Source organism: Kryptolebias marmoratus, linkage group LG1 (genome assembly GCF_001649575.2).
Source record: "Kryptolebias marmoratus isolate JLee-2015 linkage group LG1, ASM164957v2, whole genome shotgun sequence".
Lineage (NCBI taxonomy): Eukaryota > Metazoa > Chordata > Actinopteri > Cyprinodontiformes > Rivulidae > Kryptolebias > Kryptolebias marmoratus.
Genome location: NC_051430.1, coordinates 17,157,671 through 17,182,874, shown reverse-complemented (window position 1 = coordinate 17,182,874; position 25,204 = coordinate 17,157,671). Strand labels below are relative to the sequence as shown.

Here is a 25,204-nt window from a genome sequence, read left to right as displayed (position 1 = left end):
GACTGTGACAGCAGCAACTGCACAGGTAAAGCAACAAAGTGTACAAAATCTGGTTGTATTGATTAAAGACAAATTAGATCAGCTTTATTAGAGATCAGACATCATTAAAACAAGATTCACATCTTTTTGTAGATATTAAGTTGCCCTGAAAACTCACCAGACTGAGACTTTGAGATTATCACATTTTTTTGATGGTAAAAAATGTATTTAGGCACAACAGACATGGTTTATTAAAAGAACTGGAGGAGAGGACCGGTGTGTGTTGCTTTGCCTTTATGTTTGCCATCTATACTATAGATATAAATTACAGTAAATAGCATTCAGCCCCCCAGTTCACATAAAACACAATAATCTCTGTAATCAACAAAACAGACCTTCAGCTCTACGATGTTCTAAGCATCAGCATCGACACGGCTAAGAGGGAGAGCTTAGAACCAAACAGCACTTACAGCTGGTCTGTGTTTCACTTTCATTAAAACCAGAAAACACTCATTTCATAATAAATATAATAAAAAAAATTATCATCTAATCGTTTGAGAATAGCATAGGGGAAAAGTAAATCAATACTCAGAATTCTGTCCAACAGATAATAAAGGGAAATAAAATATTATATAAAATAATTGTGAAGATAAAAACTCTGATCCAAAAAGTTTGATCCGTTCTAATAATGTAAAACTGATTAACCCTAAAGTCTAAGTGCTGACTTTGAGTCTGCTTGACTTCCAGGGTCTTTAAACAGGCACTCAGGACAGAAAGTTCAGCTAACAGTATAATTGACAGGGGATGGAGGCTCATGTAACGGCAGTGTAATGAGTTGGTGCACTTTAGGAGGGGGTATATGATCATAATATCAGAGTGTACCATGTTTAAATGAGAAATAAAGTTTAAAATGTATAATTTTAGGTAATAAGGAAGATAGAAATTCAACTTCTCAACCTGTTGTTTTTACATGTTTTGGGAGGATCCAAGTCTTAGTTGGGGGAGTCAAACCCTCCCTTTCCCCTCGTAATTTAAACAATGGAAAAAATTGTAGTTTACTCCTTTTTGTTTGCCTCCGTGCTGAGATCTTCTTAGAGATTTCACTGGGCTAAGCCCCAATAGAGCAATTCAAATCACAGACATTCATCTTGAGGGTAGGATCATCATCCTCATCATGATGCTCAGTCTACAGCAAAGCCAAGTGATCTCTCTTTCTCCAATCAAGCTCCTGAAAGTGTAACCAGCTCAGGCTCCTCACAACCGTGGTGAGAACAGAGAGGGACCCCGCCGTAAAAGAGAGCGCAGCGATGCGGCGGCTGCTACTGCTGAGGACAGCCCTGTGTGTGACAGCCAAACACTTTCCCTGATTAATCAAGCCCAGCAGCAGCAGGGCTTTATGTGCCATTAAGAGTCCTGCTAAATGACTTCACTTCATTCATTAAAGTGGAGCATCCTCTGCGGGTAAACGAGGCCCCGCTCGCCAAAACAGACAGTCGGACAGACGGACGGACGAGCGAAAAGCCGGGAGGGATGGCTGTGGGGCAGTGGGGAGGGGGGGTGGGGGCACTGAGGCAAGATAAACAACGACAAATATAGACCCATTACGTGGCTGAATAATTCATTTTATACACAGCGCCTCGGAAAAACAACAGAGGAACAGGACAAGAGCCAGAACAACCTTTGGGGATTAAGGAGCCTTTATACACTCAAGTGCATATTCAAAACAGAAACATGACTTAGATGAGAAAGATAGACTAACACCATCACTTCTTAAAGAAAATCAGGTTCCAGGTGATTATTTTCTGATGCTTATTAAAGCTTAGCTTTAATGAATGTGCAGCAGAGCTGCTTAAAGTACAACAGGTGCTTTGTTCGAGCTACTCTTCCAACTGTTGGACAACTTCTTAAGCAATAAACACAGACAGTTTGAGAAAAAAAAGCGGATCAAGATTATGAATGGCAGAGGAAATCGACAGGACAAAGATTGGTAATTCACGAGATAACAGAGAGATACAGAGGAGAGGTTGGAGGGAAAGACAAAGAGGAAAAGAATACACGAGAAGCTTGAGAGGAGGAGAAAGACCAATGATGGAGAAGTAAAGCGAGAGAGAAATGTTGAGAGTAAATGATTAATGAAATGAACTGTGAGGGGAGGTCAGGAGAGAGGAATGACGCTGCAGCCTGCGAGCAGAACTGGGAAGAACAATACAAACAGTTTGATGCTGTCGCACACTTTTACTAAAACTCTGGATCTGCAGAGTCGCCACTGCAGCCACTAAACGCCAGTCAAAAAGTGAGATTCCTTCACATTTGTCACCTGTAAGAAGATGTTTGTTCATATAAAAAGGAGTGGATGAACACAGCTAACCAGAAACATAAAGACAAAACATTCCAGTCGTTATTTCTGGGAAATTTATCAGTAAAAGAGTGAAATACTTGCCTGAAATTAATCACCATCAAGCAGCACGCTGCAGCTATGTTACACCCTACTCACTGATGCATTTCTAATTGGCATTTTTGCTGATGGTCACAAGTTAAATCTATATTCTCCATTACCCTCCATGGCATCTCCTGGGATCCCTCTAATGGCTTATTCTAAAGACAGAGCACTTGAATGAGAGGTATTCATAAAAAGAAAATGCTCTCTCCCTCTCTCCTACATCTCATGCTGACTTTTCTCGAACTTCAGTTGCCGTTTGTTGTTGTGTAGAAACGGCAGAAAGTTCACTGCAGCTTTGAAGATTAACAAAGCACGTGTCGTAATCCTGCATGGAAAAACAGCTCCAGGAGAGACGCTCGTAGTCAAATAAACGGTTTTATCCGCTCGTGTTTATATATTATGTCAACTCTGACATGGACTTGCATGCTGCTCTGCTGTGCAAATGTTTGTCGAAGACTTTATTCGTCCTCCGCAACACATAAAGTAGAAAAAAAAGCCTTCAGAGGTCACAGGCCTGAATGATCCAACGCTGGCACGGCAAAAAGCAATAAACAACTGGAAAAATAAAGGAGGTAAAACTTCAACACAAATTTCATCTGTGACATTACATAGGAGGCTTTTAGTCATGTGACTTCATTGCATATAAAATAAAATAATAATAAAATCCAAACTAGAAAAAAAATGTATTTTCTGTGAAAAGGCTAAAAGCTAAAAGTATCAAAAGATAGAGGCTAAAAGTATTTTTAAAAAGCTGGATAAAAGCTAAAAGAAGCAAAAGGCTACATAGAAGCTCAGTGGAACAAAAAGGCTAACTAAAATTCGCAGAATGTTAGCTTAAAACTGAAAGCAGAGCAAGTTTGCTGAAGCTGTTTTCCAACACAGCTTCCTTTGAAGGAACTGAAAAGATCTCAATGTTTGTCTAAGGAGAAAATAAAGTTGAATGTTTTAAAGAGCATTGCCTGAATGAGCTTCGATACGTGAACAGCAAAAACAGCAAAAAGCCTGCTAAAGTAGCTAGACTGCTAAATAATACTAATAATAATAATAATAGTGTGAATAATGAATCAACTTTCACACAGTCAGCACGTTACAGTGAATGGACGTACGGTAATGAAGTGACTTCCAGTGAAAAAATTCCACCGGGGCAGAGGAGAAGTTGCAGAAGGTGAAAAGTCATGTTTTAAGTCAGAAGAATGAAGCTCATATCCTGACAGAGAGAAAGAGCAGCCTTCGGCTCTCCTCAGTGGAGACCTTGTGTTTACTTTTCATTAACTGGAAATCTCAGAAGCATCCCCCCCTCCAATCCCATTCACACACCCCTGCCCTTAGGACAGTCCAAAACAAGGTGGAAATAAACGCAACACACTTGAAACTCAAATCTTATTCTAGGGAACGTTTAAGTTCTTTTAAGGAGTAAATAATGTAAACTATGAGTTTATTGTTATTTCTAAAAAACGGAAAGCAAATTCCACAAGTTTGGAACCTGTTAACAAATCTAACATTTTGTATGTTTATTAAGTTTCTGTTATATTTTATAATTTCTACAGTTCTAAACTGTTTCAGACTATTTTTTTTGTCACAAGCAGCTCTGAGTCAGCCTGTGTTTATCTGCCCAGTTGACAGCGAAGGAAGCAGCAAAGCATCTTCGTGTGTCTGCACTAAAGTTGTGGGACGACTGGAGGGGGAGGAAGACGGCAACACTGAGGCGAACGAGTATCACATACTCATATTACACCCTAAATTTCAGCACTGAGTAATCCAGGACTGCTGACTTCAGTGAAAACCCCAGTTATGGATTATCTGAATAACTGCACAACAGTTCATGAATAAGAAAAGAAAAACTGTCAGCTCATATTAAAACCCCAAACGGCTGCGCAGGACAGGGGCTGGTGGCAGCCAACTCATCGAGATACTCCGACCACAAGTCCAACGGTAGCAGACAATCTCCACCCTGCTCCACAATGCCAGAACATGCTGCACCTTTCGGAGCGATACACCCAAACCCGATAACAATCCGATCTGCAGAGCACGGAGAGTAACGGACAGGTCCAACAGAACAGAAAGTAAACTAAATGTTTTATAAAAAGGATGCTGTGCTGCTACCGGGTCTAAAGAAACTACACCGAAATTAAAACTATGTAATATTCTAAACAACAAAAAGCAGCAAATCATCATGATGTTCCATCAATAGACAAATTATTTGAATATTTTAATTTTACACCCTGTAACAAGGTCCATTGCAGCTTTTTTTGTAGATTAAAGTGTGTTGCAGGTAAATTAAAGCATTTAGTTCATTTTTATCCCTTACTGTGTATCAGTAGAGAAGTGAAGTTCTAGATGCACTCCCTAACTTGCATATTAGGTGCAACAAATTAGAGCAGCTGCAATTAAAACTTGAATGAACAGACAATAGATTAACAGGGGAAAACACACACACACACCACCTCATCCTGCCTCGTACAGGCCCAATCAGACAAAGTGAATCAGCTCCAGTTCAGTCAGCGGTGCGGAGACTGTCTCACAGAGCAAACAATGCTCAGGGCTGACATAACAGGAAATGCCCGCTTATCCAGGAGACGGAGAGACAGGGGGATGATGAGAAGGCGGGATGGGTAAACGTACTGTTTACCAACCCACTGAGCAAAAATCCCGATGCCTCCTTTCTGAGAAAATCTGTTGTTCGCACACAATTTGAAAAAATGTGAAAAGTGGATCAATCAAATAAAAGCAGAGGCAGATCGGTCCCTTTCTTAATTTGAGTTCCGTATCATTGGCTTTGATTTGCTTAGATTGAGTCACCTCTCGTGGGGAGTTTGTTTAATTTCACAGCTGAGAGATCACCAACGATTTTTTAGGAGTGTTTTCCTTGTTCAACTTCCTCTACAAGCTATTACAGTAAATCCTAAACGCAACACAGCCATAAAGTCCAGAAAAATAAACTTCTGCCTTTACACAGAACATTTATTGACCATAGCAGGTCGATTATTGCATTATTTTATGTTTATTTTCATTTTGCTTATTAGTTTGTATATGTTATTGAAATAGCTCAAAGTACGCAGAAGTAATTAGATTATCAAAAACAACGTATGGAAAAAAACCACATGCTGATTCAGCATTTACGCTATTGCTTTTCCTCACTATCTATAGAATAAATCGCTTAACTTTAACAAATTTTAAAATAATGTTTGGATTGTCTTTAAGGTCGCAACAAAAACTGCTTTTGTCAAATATGCCATGTCCACAGCAGAGGACAGGGAGACAAATAGATGATGTTAATAAAAGTGTTTAAAACTCTTCCATTCACCCAAATGTTTTTATACACCTGATTGCAGATAATTATAACACTCATACAATATTAATTATCCCAAATTGCTTCAAAAAATTCAAAAGTTGACACAACCACTAAAACCATACAAACACAATAATACCAGGTTGCCAAAAATATGGAGAAACAGAAGCCTGTAGAATCCACAGTGCTCTCAATTTACAACATAACATTTTATGTCTGCAGTGCTTTACCACCAGTCTGCTCGTCTGAACAACAAAGCTGAGGCGACATTGGGGAAAAAGATTAAAACATTTTCAAACATTACCAAGTCCTCCACAGGGGGCTTTGAAGAAAGGAAGCATAAATGAATAACCTTTTACAGAAATACCTTTTGTGCAAAACTGTGAGAATCGACAGCAAAATTTTTATATATATTAAAAAAAAAAGGATATAATCCAACAACAATAATACAAAGAGAAAACAAAGCATACACCAGGTGTTCCTACACTTTTAAATTACCTCCACAGCAGAGATGCCGGTGGATGGCATAAAGGAGGGCTTAAAGTCAGGAAGTCCATGTTAGCAAGTCAAATCTTCGGGATGAAGATATACGGCCCAGAACTGATTCGGTGTGTAAAAGAAGCACGATTGGTGTTTAGAAAAAGGGGAAGAAGATGACGACGGAACATTTCCTGAGAATTAAAGTGAGCAGCCCTGTAGCTTGACTTTACAAACAGAGATAACAGACAAGTGGTGCGAGACACAAGACGACTGAGGGCAATTTATGCAAAACAATGAGTATTTTTTTTGTTGTTTGGAGAGAGGGGGGCTGGAAAAGGAGGGAGAACAAGAGTCTGAAGCTGTTCCTATAAGCCTGGCCGTCACGCATGCTTAACCTTGCGTTAGCATCTGTGTGACGCAGCTTGCATATCAATGATGGAGGAATTTCAGCAGCGAGGCCTCCAATCAACCTCCAATAATTTGTACCAGACGAGGAGGGGGCAAAGAAGGATGTGCAGTTAAACTAAAGCAATTATAATTACAATGCGAGTTACACTGGCGAGCAGAGCAGTTGCAAATGTGACTAAAAGGCTCTTACAAGGCAACATAATGCAGAACAAGAAGCAGAGTTTTCTCTTTAAACTTAGAGACAACAGATTTGGTTTTGAACTCGGCTCCTGACAGACGGAACAGCTTTGAGAAGCCTGTTCGCTCACCAGCAGCATTTTATTTTTGGGAGGAGCTCTCAGGTTACAGGAAGCGCTGTGAGGGAGAGCATCCCTGGCCTTGCTGTGGTTTGTAGATCAAGACTTAGCATGTTAGGTGTCACTGTAGGAGCAACAAATAAACTTGCTGACAAAAACCACAAGAGCTGCCGCTGACACCAAAAACAAAGCCTGATGGGACGGCTGGTAGTTTCCAGTCTGAGTCCTTTAGTCCCCTCAAATGTCAGCATCCTAATCCCAAAGATAAACTTGGTACACTGATACTGCTGCGAGAAAAAAAAAATGAAGAAAGAGAAAAATAAAAAGGACGAGCTGAGGAGAAGAAAATGAGAAAAAAAAGGGATTTGACTGTTTCTAATTAAAACAGCAGCTTTCAGGAACACCGATGGTGACCGGAGGGACCAGCACAGTGTGAAAAGCTCACTCCCCCCTCCCTCCTTTTTCAGGAAAGTGATAAAACTCCGGATGCTGTGCCCTCACATGCTATCTAACACCAACGGAGGCCTTTTGTCGCATCAATTCTTAAGGACCCAGGGGCGACCTGTGAGGGTGCCGTAAACAGTGTCCTGTTTGTTGACTGACACCCTGTTTTTCGGCCTTTTCTGTCGATCAGAGGCCCTCGCCGTCCGTCTCACGCAGCTCAATGAGAGGCTTCTGCTTTGATAACAATTCCGTGGCAAGTTACGAGTCTGGCGGTGAGGGATAAGAGAGAGGGACCAGAAGGGATGCCAGCAGATAAAAGAGGACTTTTAACAGCCTCTGTGTGTTCAGCAAGTTGTTTTCTATCAGATCTGTGTCAGACTGTCATCGGTGGTGTTTGAAAGCAGCTCTGTAAGAGCAGAAATGAAAAAGGAAACATGTAAGAGTTCTGTTTCTTCTTCTTGTAATCTCAGCCTGGTGATAATCTGAAACACTCTGAGGATTACACAGAGTGGCAGCTGTTTTTTTTTTTTTTTTTTAAACTCGTATGACTCACCAACCGTCAGCGCTGGTGAAAGACAACAAGCGAGGCGCGGCGACAGTTTTCTTGTGTTCTCACTGTTGTTCACGAGCATCCCGTGAGATCTGGGGAGGCTATTAGCTGTGTAATGATCGCCGGACGCTGTAGCTCGCAGCCACGCAGTCAGTGTTACGGACAGATGGAGGCCGATTTTTAGGAATGAAACATATGGGGAAAGTGCTTTGAGCAGACAGATCAGATGGGATTACATTCTTACACATGCAGTATGCTCTATATTGAACCAAAGCAGCCAAGAGTGAAGAGATAACACATTTACTCTATATTATTCTATCTCCACCAGCTTTAAGAACAAGCCCATCTCATGATTTTTACTATGACGCCCACTGGATTTAGATTAACATAATAATATTTTGCCATTTAGGGTAAATAATCAATACAGAGAGGTGGGACACAGTCATATGGACATTTTTGGCTCTCAAATGTTTCATACTATATGTAACGTGTCTCATAGATCAGGGTTGTTGACATTAGTCATGAGCTGGTATGAGATTCTGACTGATTGCTAACCTAGACTAAAAATACCAATTTCACAGGATTAAAACACAATTACAATACAATTAATATTACTTTTTGCTGTATACTGTATATGATATCATGTATTGCTTAATAATGCATATTTTATAGGTATATTAGTATATCACCAAACAAAATATTTATTCAAATTTGTTTTGTTTTTTCCTGTACTCTGGGGAGAATTTAAACTAATTTGTGATCAGAGGTTTGGTTTTAACAGTTTTATTTATGACGATATTTAGCATCAAGGCTGAAACTGCACATTAATCACGACTGCTGAGAATAAATTTAAAAATTTGATTTAATTTAAATATAGCGCCAGCTAAAACACCGGAGTCAACAGCACGTTCGTCCTCTGGGCACGTTCTTTCATTTGTGCTACAAATGGTTTTTCCTGTTTCCTGTAATTAATGCACCTCTGCCATTTTCCAATGACAATGAAATGAGGTGAACAGCCTCAAAAACAAACAACAACAAAACCTCATCAATTACAGTCGTCAAGTGGTAACTGGCACGGACGCGAACAGATTCCCTGCACAGCTGACACAATGCATTGTGAGCATATAGTGTGTGTGTGTGTGTGTGTGTGTGTGTGTGTGTGAGAGAGAGAGAGTCACTGCTTCATTTTTATTGTTGTTACCCAGTAATGCAAGTCACTGTCAGAGCCAGAGTGGCAGCCTGAATTGCTTCTGCCGGATAAACACTCCCAGCATGCACTGCTTTGCCTCAGTCTGCGCAATGCTGCATTGGCAGCCTCCTGGAAGGATTCGGAGGTGTTTCAGTTCAGAAGTAGATTTTTGTGTGTGTGTATGTGTGTGTGTGTAGAATGATAATCCTTACAGGACCAGAAGTGCTCCAGTCTGCACCAGATTGGCGGGTGGCAGATGAATCACAGACTGAACTGAATGACACCCATCTTAGTTGTTCTACAGCTAAAAATTGTGGTTTTTGCAATTTGAGCTTTTTGATATGATGCATTTAAAAAAAAAAGGGGGGGGGGGGTTACTTTTTGAAAAACAACAATAACAAAAAAACAAGTAGCGCTGTAAGAAGCAGGGAGAAGTAGAGCCCGTGCCCACTGGGCAGAGCTTGCTCCATGATTCATAACACAGAGAGAGAAAGGATGAAAAAAAAAAGGAACGTGCACTATGTGCTGCAATGCTACTCAGTCAGAACCACAATCCTAGAACTATGTGGAATGTGTCCTCTGACTGCCAGTGACTGAAACCTACACTCACTGAACAACTGCAGTACACAGTCAGTGGTCGTGTACTGTCACTCCTAATCAAAATCAAGCACAGACCATAACACAGGTACAGGCAGAGGGAGAAAAAGGGGGGAGGAGGAGGGGGCGCATTTTCATCTGAAAAGCTGGAGAAACTGCAAAAATAGACCCTGAGTCCTTCAGGAAAAAAAAAAAAGCAGACATGCACTGTATAAATTTGGGCATCATAATCTTAGTTTAAAACTCAAACCACTGAGGTGAGATGAACCCAGAGCAGACTGCCAGTCTATCCTCAACAAGATTATATACGTGCAGCTACATGTTTATGATTCAAGGTAAAGCAATAACACAAAATATCCCTTTCACGATTTAACTGATTTTCTAAAGCCACATATCCTCTTCTGTGGAGCTTTTTAGTAAATCTAAAAAGCTATGTTATAACAGTTTCCACCACAAGCTAAATGAAATGCATTTGAAATAGTTTGTGCTCCCAGTGAGAAGATCACATTAGTAAAAAGTCAGGTATATTTTAGCATACGCTCACTCTTCCTTGCAATGCAAATAGGGAGAATGTTAATATTAATAAAGCTTGTCATAATATTTCTAACAACCTTTCAGGTTAGTTAAACCACAGAGCGAATTTCAAATTGCCATAGATTAATATTACTAACGAGACATTTGCGTTGATGAAGTTTAATGTTTGATGGATTATTTTTTATAGGTTAGACACACAGAGTTTCAGTCTCCTTCAGATTCTGCATGCTGGAAATGTGCACCTTCATTCTTAAATCTAGAAGCTCTCTGAAAAGTTGGACTTTTTTTTTTTTGATTTTCCTGATGCATCCAATATTTATATCATGCCACATTCAATTTTATATTTCGAGTTTTCAACATGCAGAACCGCCTGATAAACATTTGCATATTTTGGGGGATGTTACACAAGGGACTAAATCTGTGATCGGGACATACTAAATCCAGATGTTTGATCAACGATCAAAGATCCGTACAGGTCAGCAGCATTTAAAGCTCCTCCACATTTACATGGGCTTGATGCCAGAGCCCTGTGTCTACGGGGGTCCATTCAGAGGCCAGTGCTACAACACTGTAAACTAATGATCCAGCAAATTCCCTCAGTCCTGCTTCCTCCCTCCCCTCCTCCTCCTCCTCTTCCTTTTCTCTCAATCTGTTGCTGCCCCGCATCTCTCCCGCTCTCCGATCCCCTGCTGTGCCGCAGAAATGAGAAGCAACTGAAGGCTCAGCAGCACCGGGTCCGCTCCGCTCCTCTGATGCACACCGCTGATAAACAAGTCTGCTTGTTAAGAGACAACAAAACTTTGGCTTGCTTGATTTTTTCGCCCTTTCATCTAGTGTCTCCTTGCTGCCCGCTGCTTTCGTCTGTCGGGGCCTCGGCAGTAACGCCCAAACGGATCATCGCTCTTGCAACAAAATGTAAACACTGATAAAGAGATGATCGCCAGCAACACAGTTCAAATTAAACAGTGGAATGAAAATTTGAAGTCGTATATGCACAGTAGAGGAAAAAAAAAATCATCCTTATCCTCATCCTCATCTTTCAGACACTAGTATCTCATATAAATGAAACCTTAAGCGAGACCCGTACGCAAAGGAAATCAACCCAAGTTTTGATGCTTATTAAACTAATGTAATAAAAGAAGACAATGATTCTGCAACTTCTTGTCAAAGTTTTGCTCTTTTTTTTTAAAACACAGCACATAACAGACAATAATTTTACAAAACGGACATATCATTGAAAACTACACACTGACTTGGGGCTTCTGCACATCTCTACAATAAGTAACTATTGTGTCTTACGAATCAAACGCACGTGTTCACACGGAGTATCTCTCTGGCCTGGAGGGAGCTTCCTATCTCTGCCTCTGTCAGTAAATGCGATAAGCCAGCGACAGAGCTCAGCCCTACTGTTCGGTCCTTTTCATATTGATTCAGAATAAAGAATGGGGCTCATGGGATGCAGAGGAACACTCAGGCACACTGTTGACAAACCGGGAGCGATCTCGATTCAAAAGACACAATAAATGAGTGTCAGTGGCTAAATGTGGATGTGAGGAGATTCATCATTTAAGGACATCCTCTTGGACCAAATAAACCTTACACTATTCAAACAGGTGGCAAAAAAGAAAGAAAAAAAAACATTTCTTTGCATATTTTGGTCATACTGTTGCACTATCCTTTCTAACTTGTTACTTTTCTCTGCTTTGTTCACAATCCTGACAAAAAATACTCCTGATCTATATTCAGTGACCCACTAAATTAAAATATTTTAGCATAAAATATTGATCAGTAGACACACTCTGCCATTAGATATTTGACTTCTTCAACAGATAATAGGCAGTTCTGATTGGTAGCAGCATCTCTTCGGTGCTCAACAACGAAGTCCCTCAGGGATGTGTGCTCAGTCCTTTCTATTCACGTCTAAAACTGCTCCTGAACACACCATCTTTATATTGTGATGCTTGCAAACCATAAAGTTAGAACAATTATAAATAATAACAATACAAAGACTTCCTATTGGGACTAAATCAACCTGTGGTGTAGTGCAGAGAAAACAAACTGTTGCTCCACACAAACAAAACCAAACAACTGGATTTAGATGTTGCAAATAAGAAAGCAAAGATAAGCCTCTCTGTCTGGATTAGTGTAATTGAGGTGGAGTAGGTAAACCATTTTAGGATTGAGGAAGTCATTGTTAAAAAAAACTATTATGATCATCATACATTTCCATTTTGAGGAAGCTCAGATTATTGCACCCACCAAAAACATAAATGCAGTTCCTTTTAAATACGACTTACATGCCTAAGGGTGACGCTGCCTCACATATCCTCTGTCTGGCTGAACTGTTAGTTCTGTGCTTGCCCTTAAAAAAATACCACATGTTTGCAAGATGCAACATGGCAGAGGCAGGTTTAGGAACACATGTGAGCAAATTGCTCCTGATTATCAGTGGGTCTCACACGCCATCTACAATACAGCTGCAGTTGTTTTATTTCATTTGACAGAGTCCTCGAGTTTGCTGATTCCGGTGTAATAGTTGTAGCGAGAAGGAAACTGTTACAGAAACATGATGCACGATTAGAAAGCAAGCAAGAAACAAGAGAGCTCAACTCCAGAGCAGAGTCGTACTAAACTTCCACACGGGAGCCGTCTGTTCTTTTGGCTCAGGATGTGAATACTCTCTGCAGCGGCTGATTAAAACTGCCCAGAGAATATCATCGCAAGCCATCGTGTACTGAACCTCACCTCCATCCAGGAGATGAGGTTTCTGTGCGGAGGCTACAGGAGGACGGAGCCAAGCACAGACATCTGCTGCTGTGCAATCAGTGTCTTTACTCGGGCTTTCAGATCAGTTCATCCCAATGAGGCATTCTTTCTATCTGTAACTGTTTTGTTTTTTTTTTCTAAGTGGACAGGGTCATTGTAATGGCTCCATAGCTATATAAAAATGCTGTTTCCTGTTGCCAAAATAAGCCGTGTTACTCCCAACTCATTTTGAAGTCTCATTCACAGGAAACAGCACATGCAGTCCTATCAAAACACCCTGATTATATCAAGTCTTTCACTCGGACTGACGCTTTCTCCTCTAAAAATGTGGACCCTGTTTGACTGGCTGCTGTCACAGACCTCGTCCTCTGTTAGGAGACTGGAAAGGCATGGGTTTTACACAAGTAAAACATCCCCCCCACCCCATAAAACACACACACACACAGCCTGGTAAGCAGACCAAAGCGTGCAGGCTTCTCCCTCTGACAAAGCAAAGACCACAGATTGTTGTTTACAATGAGACATTCAGAATCAGAAGACAACAACATGCTGCTGAGAAATGACACCACGAGACTCAGAAGAGGAGAACTTAACGATAAAATATACTCTCTGTTTTTTGTTTTTTAAAGAAGTGAACTCAAGCCCTTTAAGTCTGACAATCATCCGATAAACATGTCTGTCTGTGCTGAAGTAAACGAAGCGGCCAACTTTCCCAGCCTGGCTGAACACGGAGCTCCATGCCGCTGAGAGTCAACCTCCTTGTGCCTTCCCCTCCTGCCGCAGCTCCGTGTGTGTGTGTGTGTGTCAGAGAGAGAGTGTGTGTGTGTGAGAGAGAGAGAGAGAGGGACAGAGAGACTGCCCCCCCCCCCGACCGCTCATGAACTTCCCTCACAGCCGCAGTTTCCTCCCCCCATAAATAAAACTTACTTTTCTCTGGCTTGGCTGTCGGACGGCACGTTGCTACTCTTGCCTTTGGCGTACATGCTTGCAGAGAACTCCGATTGTCACGCACCTGTCAACCCATCACAACCTCCCTGGGCACAGCCCCGTCACCATGGTGACACGAGCAGCGTCGTCTCCCATTGGATGCCCCGCTGTGCAAGACCGCCCGCTCACTATGGCAACCCGGGGTGAGTGACGGCCGCAAGTCCCGCCCACCCGAGGGACTGACTCCACCCACCTCCTCTCCTCTCTCCGTCTCTCTCTCTCCTCCTTCACTGATTGGAAAGGTTTTCCTGACATATACACACACACGCACATATATTCACACACACACACACACACACACACACACACATCTGCAGTTCCCTCCCTCTTATTCTCCTCTCTGAGGGGGGAATTTGAAACCGTCCAGCTAGGGGTTTTTAAACAACTGGCTTAGACAATCACACCCTCTTCTGACACACTGCAAACAATACCACTAAATTTCCATCTGTTTGTTCACATAGGTGTTAAAGGTACTTATTGCGAGCTGTAAAACAAAATCTAAAATTAACTTTATCCTGAACTATGTCAAATGGTGCAGTTTGAGGTTTACTTAAGTAGTTTTCCAGATATACTGATATGCCGTTCTGAAATGCAGGTACACACTCAATGTAAACAAAGCACTCGGCTGAATCCACCAAAACCCACGTGGAAGCGTGAGGCACGTGACTGACCTGCATTAGACTGGCTGATGTAGTCTGTGTAGGTAAATAATCAGACAGTACAGAATCAAAGATAGGGCTTTTTGGTGGTAATATGAGAGTGAATCTGTTGCTAAACATGAAAGAAAAAAAATATATCGGGGACCCCCGTCCAAACGAGCAAACACGTGAGCAATCATGACCACTCGGGGATCAAAGCGCCCTTAAATACAGAGCTCGCCTTTCAAACACACACGGCTTTGGCGAAACTTCTGCTACACTAATAAGTTTACCATTGCAAGGTTTTTCGACACTAGTCTGACGCTCGGAACATTTAAAACTGGGATCTTACTTCATCTCCAGTCCGTGATATGCTTATAAGATCCATAAAAGCTGCCTACTAGATTGGATGAAGCCAGACGAGGGTCGGCCAGGGCTAGAATCTTGGCATTTTTTGTCTTTTGTGTACACCATCAATAGCTGTAAATAGCTGTAAATATGTACCAGCACACTTAAACTTCTCAATCCCAAACAGCTCTTCCATTGACGTCGCCATTGTTGACCTATTTTTAGTCACTTCGGCTGTTTCTGCAGGTAAACAAACACATGTGGTAGTTAGCAGCAGTTAACATTAAACAATGACATGAGAAAAAAACGTGCAGATTTTTTTTGTTCTGACTCAGTTTCCTCAAGACATCTGAACTTAGGGGGCGCAGAGCATGCTGGGAATAAAAAAATCACCACATGTACAGAACATAACTAACAGGGAAGGGTAAGACAGTGTGTGTGTGCTGCCTTCAAAACACAGTGAAGCTGCTCCAAGAAGGAAACGTTTGGGATGTTCTCTGATGCCTCAATGCCAAGACATACTGAGGGTGACCAAAGGTAACCCTGAACTGGCAAAGCACGATTTGATATCATCAGACCTGTGCTTATTGTGACTGTAGCAACTTTGGGGTGTGCATATGACAGTGCGTGCATGTGTTCTCACTTACAGAATAAGTGCTATGTCGTGCTGCTGTCCAGCTTGTCAGTTAACAGACAAGAAGACTCAATTCACTGTCAAAATGCACTCATCAAAAACAAAAAACATAGAAGTGCAGTGTACTTTGACTGAGAGCGGGTCCTGGTGTCAAAAACAAAAAAAAACATCCTCTGAGCGAAAGGAAACAAGAGAGGAGAAACGGGCCACGGGATCTCACTTTGGTGCCATTCAGCTGTAATAACCACTACAGACTGTCATACAAAACGTCTGATTCCCTGACAGTGGTAAGCTCTGGAAAGACACAGATTGTTTCAGTATGTGTGTGTGTGCGTGTGTGTGTGCACTGAGGGCATAGCGCAGGGGCAGCAGTGTTTATGCTTACGCAATGCTCCTGTGATGTGACCTAGTTGGAATGGATGTGTGCTGCCTCATTCTCTCCTGTTTTCTCTCTCTTTGCCTGTCTCTCTCCCCTGTTTCCTCACTGTCTCATCCCTCTTTTTGATTTTTTTTTTTTTGGACTCTCATTCTCTTTCCCTCTCGCTCTACCTCCTCCAGTCCACCCACATGCCAAACGAACTCCCTTTTTCCTCTGGAGAAAGAAAAAGGTTCTATTTTAGACGAGGAGAACTTTTGGTTTTGGGATGAGTCCCTCAGGGTCGATCGCCATGACAACCACTTAAAGGCGATAAGCGTGTGTACCAGAGGATGCAGAGGAAGGAAAGGAGGAGAGAAAAAAAAACAACAATGAAGAGGTAATGAATGCAGAAAATAAAGATGGAGAATAAAAAGGTTGACAGGTCGTGTCGGGGAACCAAATAAACATGATCCGTCTGAAGCAACTGTTTGTTGCAACATTCTAGGATGGATGGATGGATGGATGGATGGATGGATGGACAGAGGGAGGGAAACAGATGTGTTTTATACCTTGTGAGATGGAGAAGCTGACAATTTGCTCTGCTTCTCCTATTTTAAATGTGGCTCCTACATTGATGGAGCCATATTTGAAAGAGTTTTAGGTTCATAATTTTTGCAGCTGTTTTTGATATTGTAACATCAGTTCAGAAGACGTTTTCCATTCTTACAGCTGTTTTAAATGTACAGCATAGGGGACCTTAACCCTACCGTAGTCAGCCATTGATCTGGACAATGATGACATCCATCCATCTGTTTTCATTACCTGCTTCTCCTTTCGGGGTCGCAGAGAGCTGGTGCCTATCTCCAACAGTCACCGTGAGAGAGGCGGGGGACACCCTGGACAGGTCAGGAGTCCCTCTCCGGAACACATGGAGACAAATGAGACGAACCAATCACACTCAGATTAGAGTTACCAATTAACCTAACATGTATGTCAGTGGTCTCCAGTCCTGGTCCTCGAGGGCCTCTATCCTGCAGGTTTTACTTGTTCCTCTGCTCCAACACACCTGATTTGAATCAATGGGTGATTAACAGGCTTCTGCAGAACATGAAGAGGTAATTTAACCACTGAATCAGGTGTGTTGGAGCACAGAAACAAGTAAAACATGAAGGATAGTGGCCCTTGAGCACCAGGATTGGAGACCCCTCATGTATGTTTTTGGTACCCTGTGTAAACCAACGCTTGCACAAGGAGAACAGCTCCACTCAGAAAGGCCCCGGGCCAGGAGGAAATCCTCTCACCTTCTTGCTAGGAGGCGAGAGCTCTAACCACTGCTCCACCTTTCTGATAACAAAGAGGGACGTTGTAAAGTTTGGAAGAGACTCGAACAGGCAGCAAATTGTTTGTCTAACACAGCAACTCACTGGATCAGCTACTGGCACAGCTGGTTACCAGCTGGAAGATCAGAAAGGCTAAAAAGCCATTTGATTGGACTGAAAACTTTGCTGATGTTTACTTTGCTGTGGGAAAACAAGCCACCCTTTTGTTTGCATCTTGGTTTCATAATAAATCGACAAATCTTTTATGGACTAAGCAAAATGTGGGGCATGCTCAATTTACAGTCAGATATTAGCATGTGCCACTATATGAAAGTTTTTTTTTTTTTCAAGAGAACAATGTTTAATTTGTTTTTCTATTTTTTTAATTACAGATGCACACTTTTATTAACATTTGAATCAGTTACAAATCACATTGAACTGACTAAAACCGTAAAGTTTTAGTCAAAACCGCAAAAGCCCTAAAAAACAAACTTCATTTACTTTAACTTTTTGTGTTTTATACAACAGGACTCAACATGATTATGCACACCAGGCTGTGAAATAAACTCTGCATTCAAGGAAAAGATGTTTGCTCTCGAAATCTGATGCAACAGGAAAGCAAGAGATGAAAACATCCTAATAAGTATGATTCCAAACCTCACAGATTTCATGACATCAAAAGTTCGCTGGTCTTGAAAATGAAGTTCCCCTGCTGTGCCAACCCCTCTGTTCTTGTGCTGGTTGACTCAACGGATTAATGTCTGACTGCAAAATACCCTGTCAGTTCTTCGCAGGAAGTCAAGCAGCTAATATTGTGTTTAACTTCAAGTGTAGTTCGAGGAAGCCTTTATCACAGATGCAAAAAGTGTGCGCGGATCTGTCTTTTTAAATGCCAGACTGTTTTTATAAAGGAGAGGGGGGGGAGAGAGAGAAAAGAAAGTACAAAAGACAGTAGCGGCGTCTCCGGTAGTTTTGAAAGTTGAGCAGAACCACACATGTGGGTCTCATACAGACACATCTGTTCCTGATTGGAATTGGGGGATGTAGCTGAGTGATTTGCAGCTCACATGCAGCTTTTAAGTTGCTTTAACAGACAGAGACACGAGAAATTACAGGGAGGAAAACATGCGCTTCATCTCTTAGTCCGTTTTACACACTATGTTGATTCAAACAGCAATTAGGCAGCTGTTAAATGGTTTAAATTAAAAAAAAGGCCTCTGGCGTTTTTACTCAGCAGATGTTCTGAAATCAAACTGATGATAACTTTATCCTGATAACTGAAATGTGAGCAGTGATGGCAACTCTGCATGTTCAATAAAAATGATAACGGCTATGATGCAGATGAAAATATAAAGCAGGTTGTAATCATCGCAGCATTATTATATAGTGAAAGACTTATTTTCTCACAGTGATTGGAGTGTGCATGAATGTGTTATATATGAATAAACAGGGCAGAGAGTCCAGCCATTCTAATTTAGAAAACCAAGGCAGATTTTTTTTTTCTTCAGTTATTGTAGATTTAATGTCTTCAGTTAATTACACTGCTGACATGAAAGACCGTTTCATCCCGGGAATAAGGCGAGGAAAAAGAGCAGTTGAGCCAAGGTGAAAAACTCCATCACAATTAAATGTATGCAGAGCCTTTTTCTGAATTCTGAGCAGGTTTTTCCATCGGTGAAACTCCTGATGATCTGAGCCGAGCAGAGCGTGTGCTGTGTGCTGATGTGACTGACAGAACAGCAGTGGAGCGCCGGTCGGGCTGCCGCAGAGGACTCTGGGTAATTAGGCTGCAGATGAGTGTGACCCAAAAAAACAATACAGGAGAGAGGGATTCGGATAAGTGTGCGCGCGTGTGTGCGCTCCAAGATCTCATGCTACCTGTCTAAAGCACTTCCTCAGACCAGCAGCACACACAGGAAACATGTTAAAATGAAGGGGCAGGGAGGACTGTGCAGGGATCCTTCAGGTACAGACATTTATCTAACTCAGAGTTTATGTCTGCTGACCCTAACTTAGTGTATTACTAACATTATTCCAACTGTTCATTCTAAATTATAATAAAAACAAGAACTTTCTTTTAACTTTCTTTTTTTCATAATGCATATTCTGACTCCCACCTGTAAACCTGCTTCTGTCTCTCGGCACTCAAAAGTGTTGTTTCCAGACACTTCTAGTATTTTTTTTTTTTTAAAGGCTCCAGATGCTTACTGTACTCCTCCAGAAAAGCAACAGTGACAGTAGCAGGTATTTCCTCAAGTGATTAAAACAAAAGAAAAGCAAGATTATATCACTAAACAGCACAGCTCAAAATGCAATTTTCCTCCAAGTGTGTAGGATTTTTAAATGGACAACTCTTTAGAAACATCTTTACAAAAAAATTACACAGTATGATTAATAATTAGGCTTGTTAATGCAGCTTTAACACAGTTTCTTGTGTTTCCTGTGTGTCTGTGGATTAACTAATTAATATCTCAATCACACATTAGCTCCAGAAACCAGAGCCTGTTCATGGTTGTATGGGGCTCCGAGCAGAATATGAGTTTAGTACACACACATTCTACAACATGATGACAATTTCTTATCTCCTCTAGTCACTGTTGGTTGTACACTGTATATCGAACACACCTATCTTTATGGTCTACTAGTGGAGAAGTAACAAAAGCAACCAGCTGCCAATAAATCCAAAGAAGTGTGTCCCAGCTGCTTACACCTCAGGCTGGCTCTGCTTTGAACACTTTGTGTCTCCATGTGTCCATTCTTCTGTTTTATCATCATCAGGAGGCTACCGTCATTGTGCATGTGGACTCATTTCAAACAACTGTTTTGGCTTTTAATAATGAAGCATCCAATGGCAAAGAGTAAACCTGGATTTCTATACACTGGCTAGCAAAAAAAAACAGAAAGTAAAACTAAAATCCGTAAAATTTTGGTCAGGATTTACAACACTGGACATGAGCAAAACATTAGGATTTCTTTTTGGAGTTAATTGAAATATATCATTTCAAGTTGTGTTCAGTTTTTAGTTTTTGAGGTAAGACTTCAGATGCCTAAATATGTGCAATCAAACATATAAAAAGTGGTATTTGATACTAAAAAACAGGCTCAAAGCAGGGTTAAAGTATCCTCCACTTGGATACGCCTCTCGCAGTTTTTTCTTTTTCTATATCATCGATGTTCCTACATCAAGGCCGGGTACAGAGGTTTGAGTTCCACATTAAGACCTTTTCTTTTAATGCCAGACTGTCAGGTTCTTTCCGGTCAAACCTTCAGCAGCCCTGATGTAAACAACCACGGCAGCAGCGATGGACACGAGAGGACAGTCTCAAGCACACATCATGTTCACATTCCTCCAGAACAGGACATTTTTATTTTGAATTGGAGAGTTTTAGCACATCGTGAACTGCATCACCCCCCCACCCCCACCCCCACCCCCCTAAACAGGAAATGAGAGATAAATGAACATGAGTCAGGACTGCAGTGGTTTCAGTGTTGATATCTCCCTCCTCCCTGAGTCCTGAAGAATCTCGAGAGCCGATCACATTTGACCCCAAGGATCTCCATCATCGACCGTCAGTTCAAGTGAGCATTGTTGTGTTTGGTAACAGCTCTTTCTATCAAAAATAAAAAAACCTTTACAAAGATTTTTTTTTTAGCTTTGAAAATAACAAACAACATGGCTACTTGACTTGTCAGCCTCAGCTCTTTTATACATTATGATGTACATGAAGATAGATTATGTGACGTGATGATGATGGGATTTTAGAGCTTCGTGTTTGTTATTGTTTTTAGTAAACACATGCAATGCAAACTGGGAGAATTTGTTGCATTTTAGGAGTTTCAGCTCACATGAGGTATTAATGTCACGTTAAAACTAAACTAAAACCTGGAGGTCTGTTTCACCATACCTTTCATAAATGTGCAAAACACACACATTTGGAAACATCTACAATGTGAGGTAAAATGTGATAAAAAGCACCTATTAAACCTGAGGAAAAAGCCAACATATTCATTGTCATCAGAGGATGAATCCTAATGAAACAAGTCAGTTGCCATTTCCAATGAGGGCATCAGCAGGCTGGAAATTTACACTTTATAAAAATCACAGAGACAAAGAAAATTAAAAATGGTCATTTACGGGGAGAAAAACGTAACACATTTCTTTCCGTGAAAATGTTTTATCTTTGTTCTCCTAAAAACAATCCTGTGTGGACAACAAACCCGGCCGCAGACATGAAGTGAATCCGGACAGTTTGCCTGGAGCTTGAGTTCCAGCCGGCTGAAAAAGAACAGTGATTTTGGCTCCGGCTGCGAAGCGACTGTGTCTTCATGCTCCACTGGCTGCTTCAAAAGAAAGAGTGCTGCTCTGTTCCTCGCCGAGGTCTTTGGAAGGTGAACGGTAATTGCTAAGGGAGGATTTAGGATGACGATGGGACAAAGCACCTCCTTTGTCTTATGGAGGTAACTCTTTACTCAGACAAAGTACTTTGCACACAAACGTCAGGCGTGTGTGCAGCGGTGGGTCTTTTTTATGCTGCTGTGTCATGTTATTTGCATGTTAACCACGGGGGGGAATGACTGATACTGTGTGACGAACAGAGAGTGAATTGTAGACAGACTCATGTCAAGACTCTGTATTGTTTCTGACTCATTATATGTTAAACTGGCTCTTTCATAAATGACTTCATGGTCGCAGTAGCTTTTAAAGTCTGACCACAGAGCAACACAGACCACAAACTGAGATGCTCTTTCAAGAAAAGGTTCTTTCACTATGACCTCATTGTGTAAACTTCTCAGGAAACCCCAAACAAGCCTACAACATTGTCTGCCTTGTGGATATAAAATTTTTCAACGGGCAGTCTGTTACTGAAATACCAGACAGACTGACCCAAAGTAAATCCCGCAACACATAACATATGAATAAAACCCCAACTCCAAAAGAGTTAAGACATTGTGCAAAATGTAAAATAAAAACAACATGCAAATCTTTTGCAAATCTCATAAACCCATATTTTATTCGCAATGGAACACGATAAACATGTCAAACGTTTAAACAAAGAAGTTGCACCTTTTGTTTTGGAAAACAACAATGTGGCAAATTTGAATGTGGCAAAAAATTTAGGACGAGACAACAAAAAGCTGTAAAAGTAAGTGGTATGAATGAAAAGCAGCTGGAGGAGCATTTTGCAACAAATTAGGCTAATTGTCAACAGTTCACTCGGAGGACCGGGTTACAGTAAGAGCATTTTAGAGAGGCTGGATCTCTCAGATGGACAGATGGGCAGAGGTTCACCAGTTTGTAAAAAAAAAAAAGAGGAAGAGCCTTGCCTGTAAACATTTGGCACATCACAAAACACAAGATCTGGCAAAGCAGACCCAGGGCTGTTGAAGAGCTAGAATCCTCCATCAGACAGGAATGGGACAACAATCCCTCCAAAACCTCCAGCAGCTGCTCTCCTCAGCTCCTGGATGCTTCACAGAGGGAAACATGGACTAACTTACTAAGATGTGTTGCTGCCATCAAATTCCCAATTACCTTACATTTCCCCTGAAAACTGTACAGCTTCTTAGTTTAGACATTTGACATGTTTACTCTGTTCCATCGTGATTAAATATGGATTTGTGTATTGTTGTGTTCTGTTTTTATTTACATTTTTCACAACATCCAAAGTACTTCAGAAATGGAGTTGTGTAAATTCTTTATCACTGTATTAATAAGATGCAGTCAAAAGGCCTGGGCTTCAAACAAACAAACAAAAAACACTGTTTAACTTGTAATGAGCTACAAATAAAAGGGAGAAAAACAGAAAACATAAAAGATGTGAAACATTAAACACTACAACCGTTTTTGAGTGATTTAACGCCATTTTTTTTTCCTGGTACTGAATGAACACGTCTGCGTGTTCATCAGTCAGGAGCTGGCAGAGAGAGTTTTGGTTGTTGGATCTTTTCGGCACCCTTCAGGAGCCTCCTCAGCTCGAACCAGCATTGTTTGTGAAGAAGGAAGCTATCAGAGAATCTGCACAAGATTAGTGCTGCCAACTGTTCCCTCTGTGGCTTCCTGTTTTGCTGCAGGAATTCTTTTAGTGAGTAAAAAAACATGGAAAAAGCACATAACTGCACAAATTCGACAGATTTAACCCTCTCCTCTCAACAATGGCTCCGGAACGTGTCAAAGAAATGCAGATAGCTAGTTAACTTTTGAATTTAGCATTTTTGTTGCCATTTCTTTCAGGTATTATTGGCAACAAAATAGTGAACTTTAGGGTGCACTTTTTAAACCTTTGATGAGATTTAAGTCATGTGTGGTTCCTCTGATATCACTTTTGATGCTACTATGGATAGTCTGGTGATCCTGTCGCCAAAAGGCAAAAGGCGGGCGACAGTGTTTTTGCCTTTGTCTGTGTGAGTGAGTCTGTCTGTTTATCTGTTAGTAAAATATCTCATTAACCACTGGGCAGCTTTTAATGAACCTGTCAGAATGTAATCATTGGCTGTACGTCTACAACTGATTAACATTTGGAGTCAATCTGATTCAAGGTGGGTGCCACAGCTAACTGACACAAAAAGAGCTTTAAAGAGCTCAATTTTGGTGTGGTCATAGCTGAGAGTCATTCACAACACTTCAATCACTAACAGTTTACTTTTTATCCTTTTTTTTGGTTTGTTCTTTTTTTATCTGTGGTAATGAACTTTTTCCTTTTATGATTTAGGCTACGCCATAGACACAAAATGGAAATCTATTTGCCAAAAACAAATTACAAAGAAAAATGTAATAAATATGTGAGGGCTTTATTTAATTTTCCATCACTAATTTTTAATGTTATAGTTACAAAATCATTATTTCTTTGAGTAAGATGTGTCATTTAACACATATTTTCTCTCCATCAAACAGTTTTTTTATACTTCACCATATTTTTCGCCGGTACGTCCATTCTTCTGCCACCTTTTTCTCCTCCGTCTTTTCCTTTCTCTGTACGTCGCTCCTTTTCAGTCTTCTTTTCCCTTTCCCCCTCCTCACTCCTGAATTTCACCCAGTTTTAACGCACCGCCTCCCCCTCGTCTCCTTGTCCTCCATCTAAATTGCAAATAGACGCAGCGCCGACTGCCAGAGGAGCTCCTCAATGTCATTAGATCAGGCCTGGTGGATTAACTGCAGGAGAGAGGTGCTGTGTAGAAACTACAGATCAATAAACTGCTGATTCTCTGGGTTCTTTTACTTCACTTTGGATTTAGATCCAACTGACTGAAATGTCTAGTCCATTCTTGAACAACAAGCAACAGAGCCAGTCAGGACACAGACTCGTCCAAATGCAATAGATCAGGAAGATATGAGCGATATGAGCGCACTGGTTTACAATAACTTTGTAACGATGAGTGAAACGTGCTGCACGCACAAGCTTGCTTTCAATCAAAAGGCCAGCCGCTGTCATCTGGATGATCTCACCAACAATGTGAGATCTCAGATAAAGGCATGTGTGTGAACATCCATCACTCCCATTGCTGATTCTACTGATTAGGGAAGCTAAATAAAGTCAACACGAGCGGAGGTCAAAATGTGTGCTTAAAACGTTGTGAATAGAGTTGACTTCAATCTGGTGACGAATTTAACTAATGAGGTTTCAAAAGTGCCTGCGAATGCCACGATTCGTTCACACTGTCTGACTAGTTGGACTCAAACAAGAAGGATTACGCTACCAATCTGCCAGAGAGTGCAGTTAAATCTGACACATATACATACTGAAGTGCCCACGCTGATTAATGGTCATTGTCTCTTTTAAATAAATAAAATGATAATAATAATAGCAAAACAGTTATAACTAGTACATTCAGCAAGTCTCTCTCTCTCTCACACACACACACACACACTGACATGCGTGTCCTTCGCTGCGTGTAAACCTGCATCAACAGATCATCATCCCTGCGTTCTGGCTGACACTGAGCCAAAAGG

General features: G+C 41.1%; 1 protein-coding gene across 4 annotated transcripts in view; it reads right to left on the bottom strand.

Annotated features, from left to right (window-relative positions):
- The window catches only part of si:ch211-130m23.3 (uncharacterized protein LOC558547 homolog), a 51,866-nt gene extending 37,710 nt beyond the window's left edge, over positions 1-14,156 (bottom strand). Inside the window, exon 1 of one of the 4 annotated variants that reach the window (XM_037976088.1) lies at positions 13,900-14,156. In XM_037976088.1, coding sequence (XP_037832016.1) covers positions 13,900-13,955 — 56 coding nt within the window. In that variant the 5' untranslated portion in view covers positions 13,956-14,156. The remainder of the gene's footprint in view (positions 1-13,899) is intronic. The other 3 variants (XM_017413827.3, XM_037976093.1, XM_017413828.3) reach the window with 3 other exon arrangements.
- Positions 14,157-25,204: the final 11,048 nt, after the last annotated feature.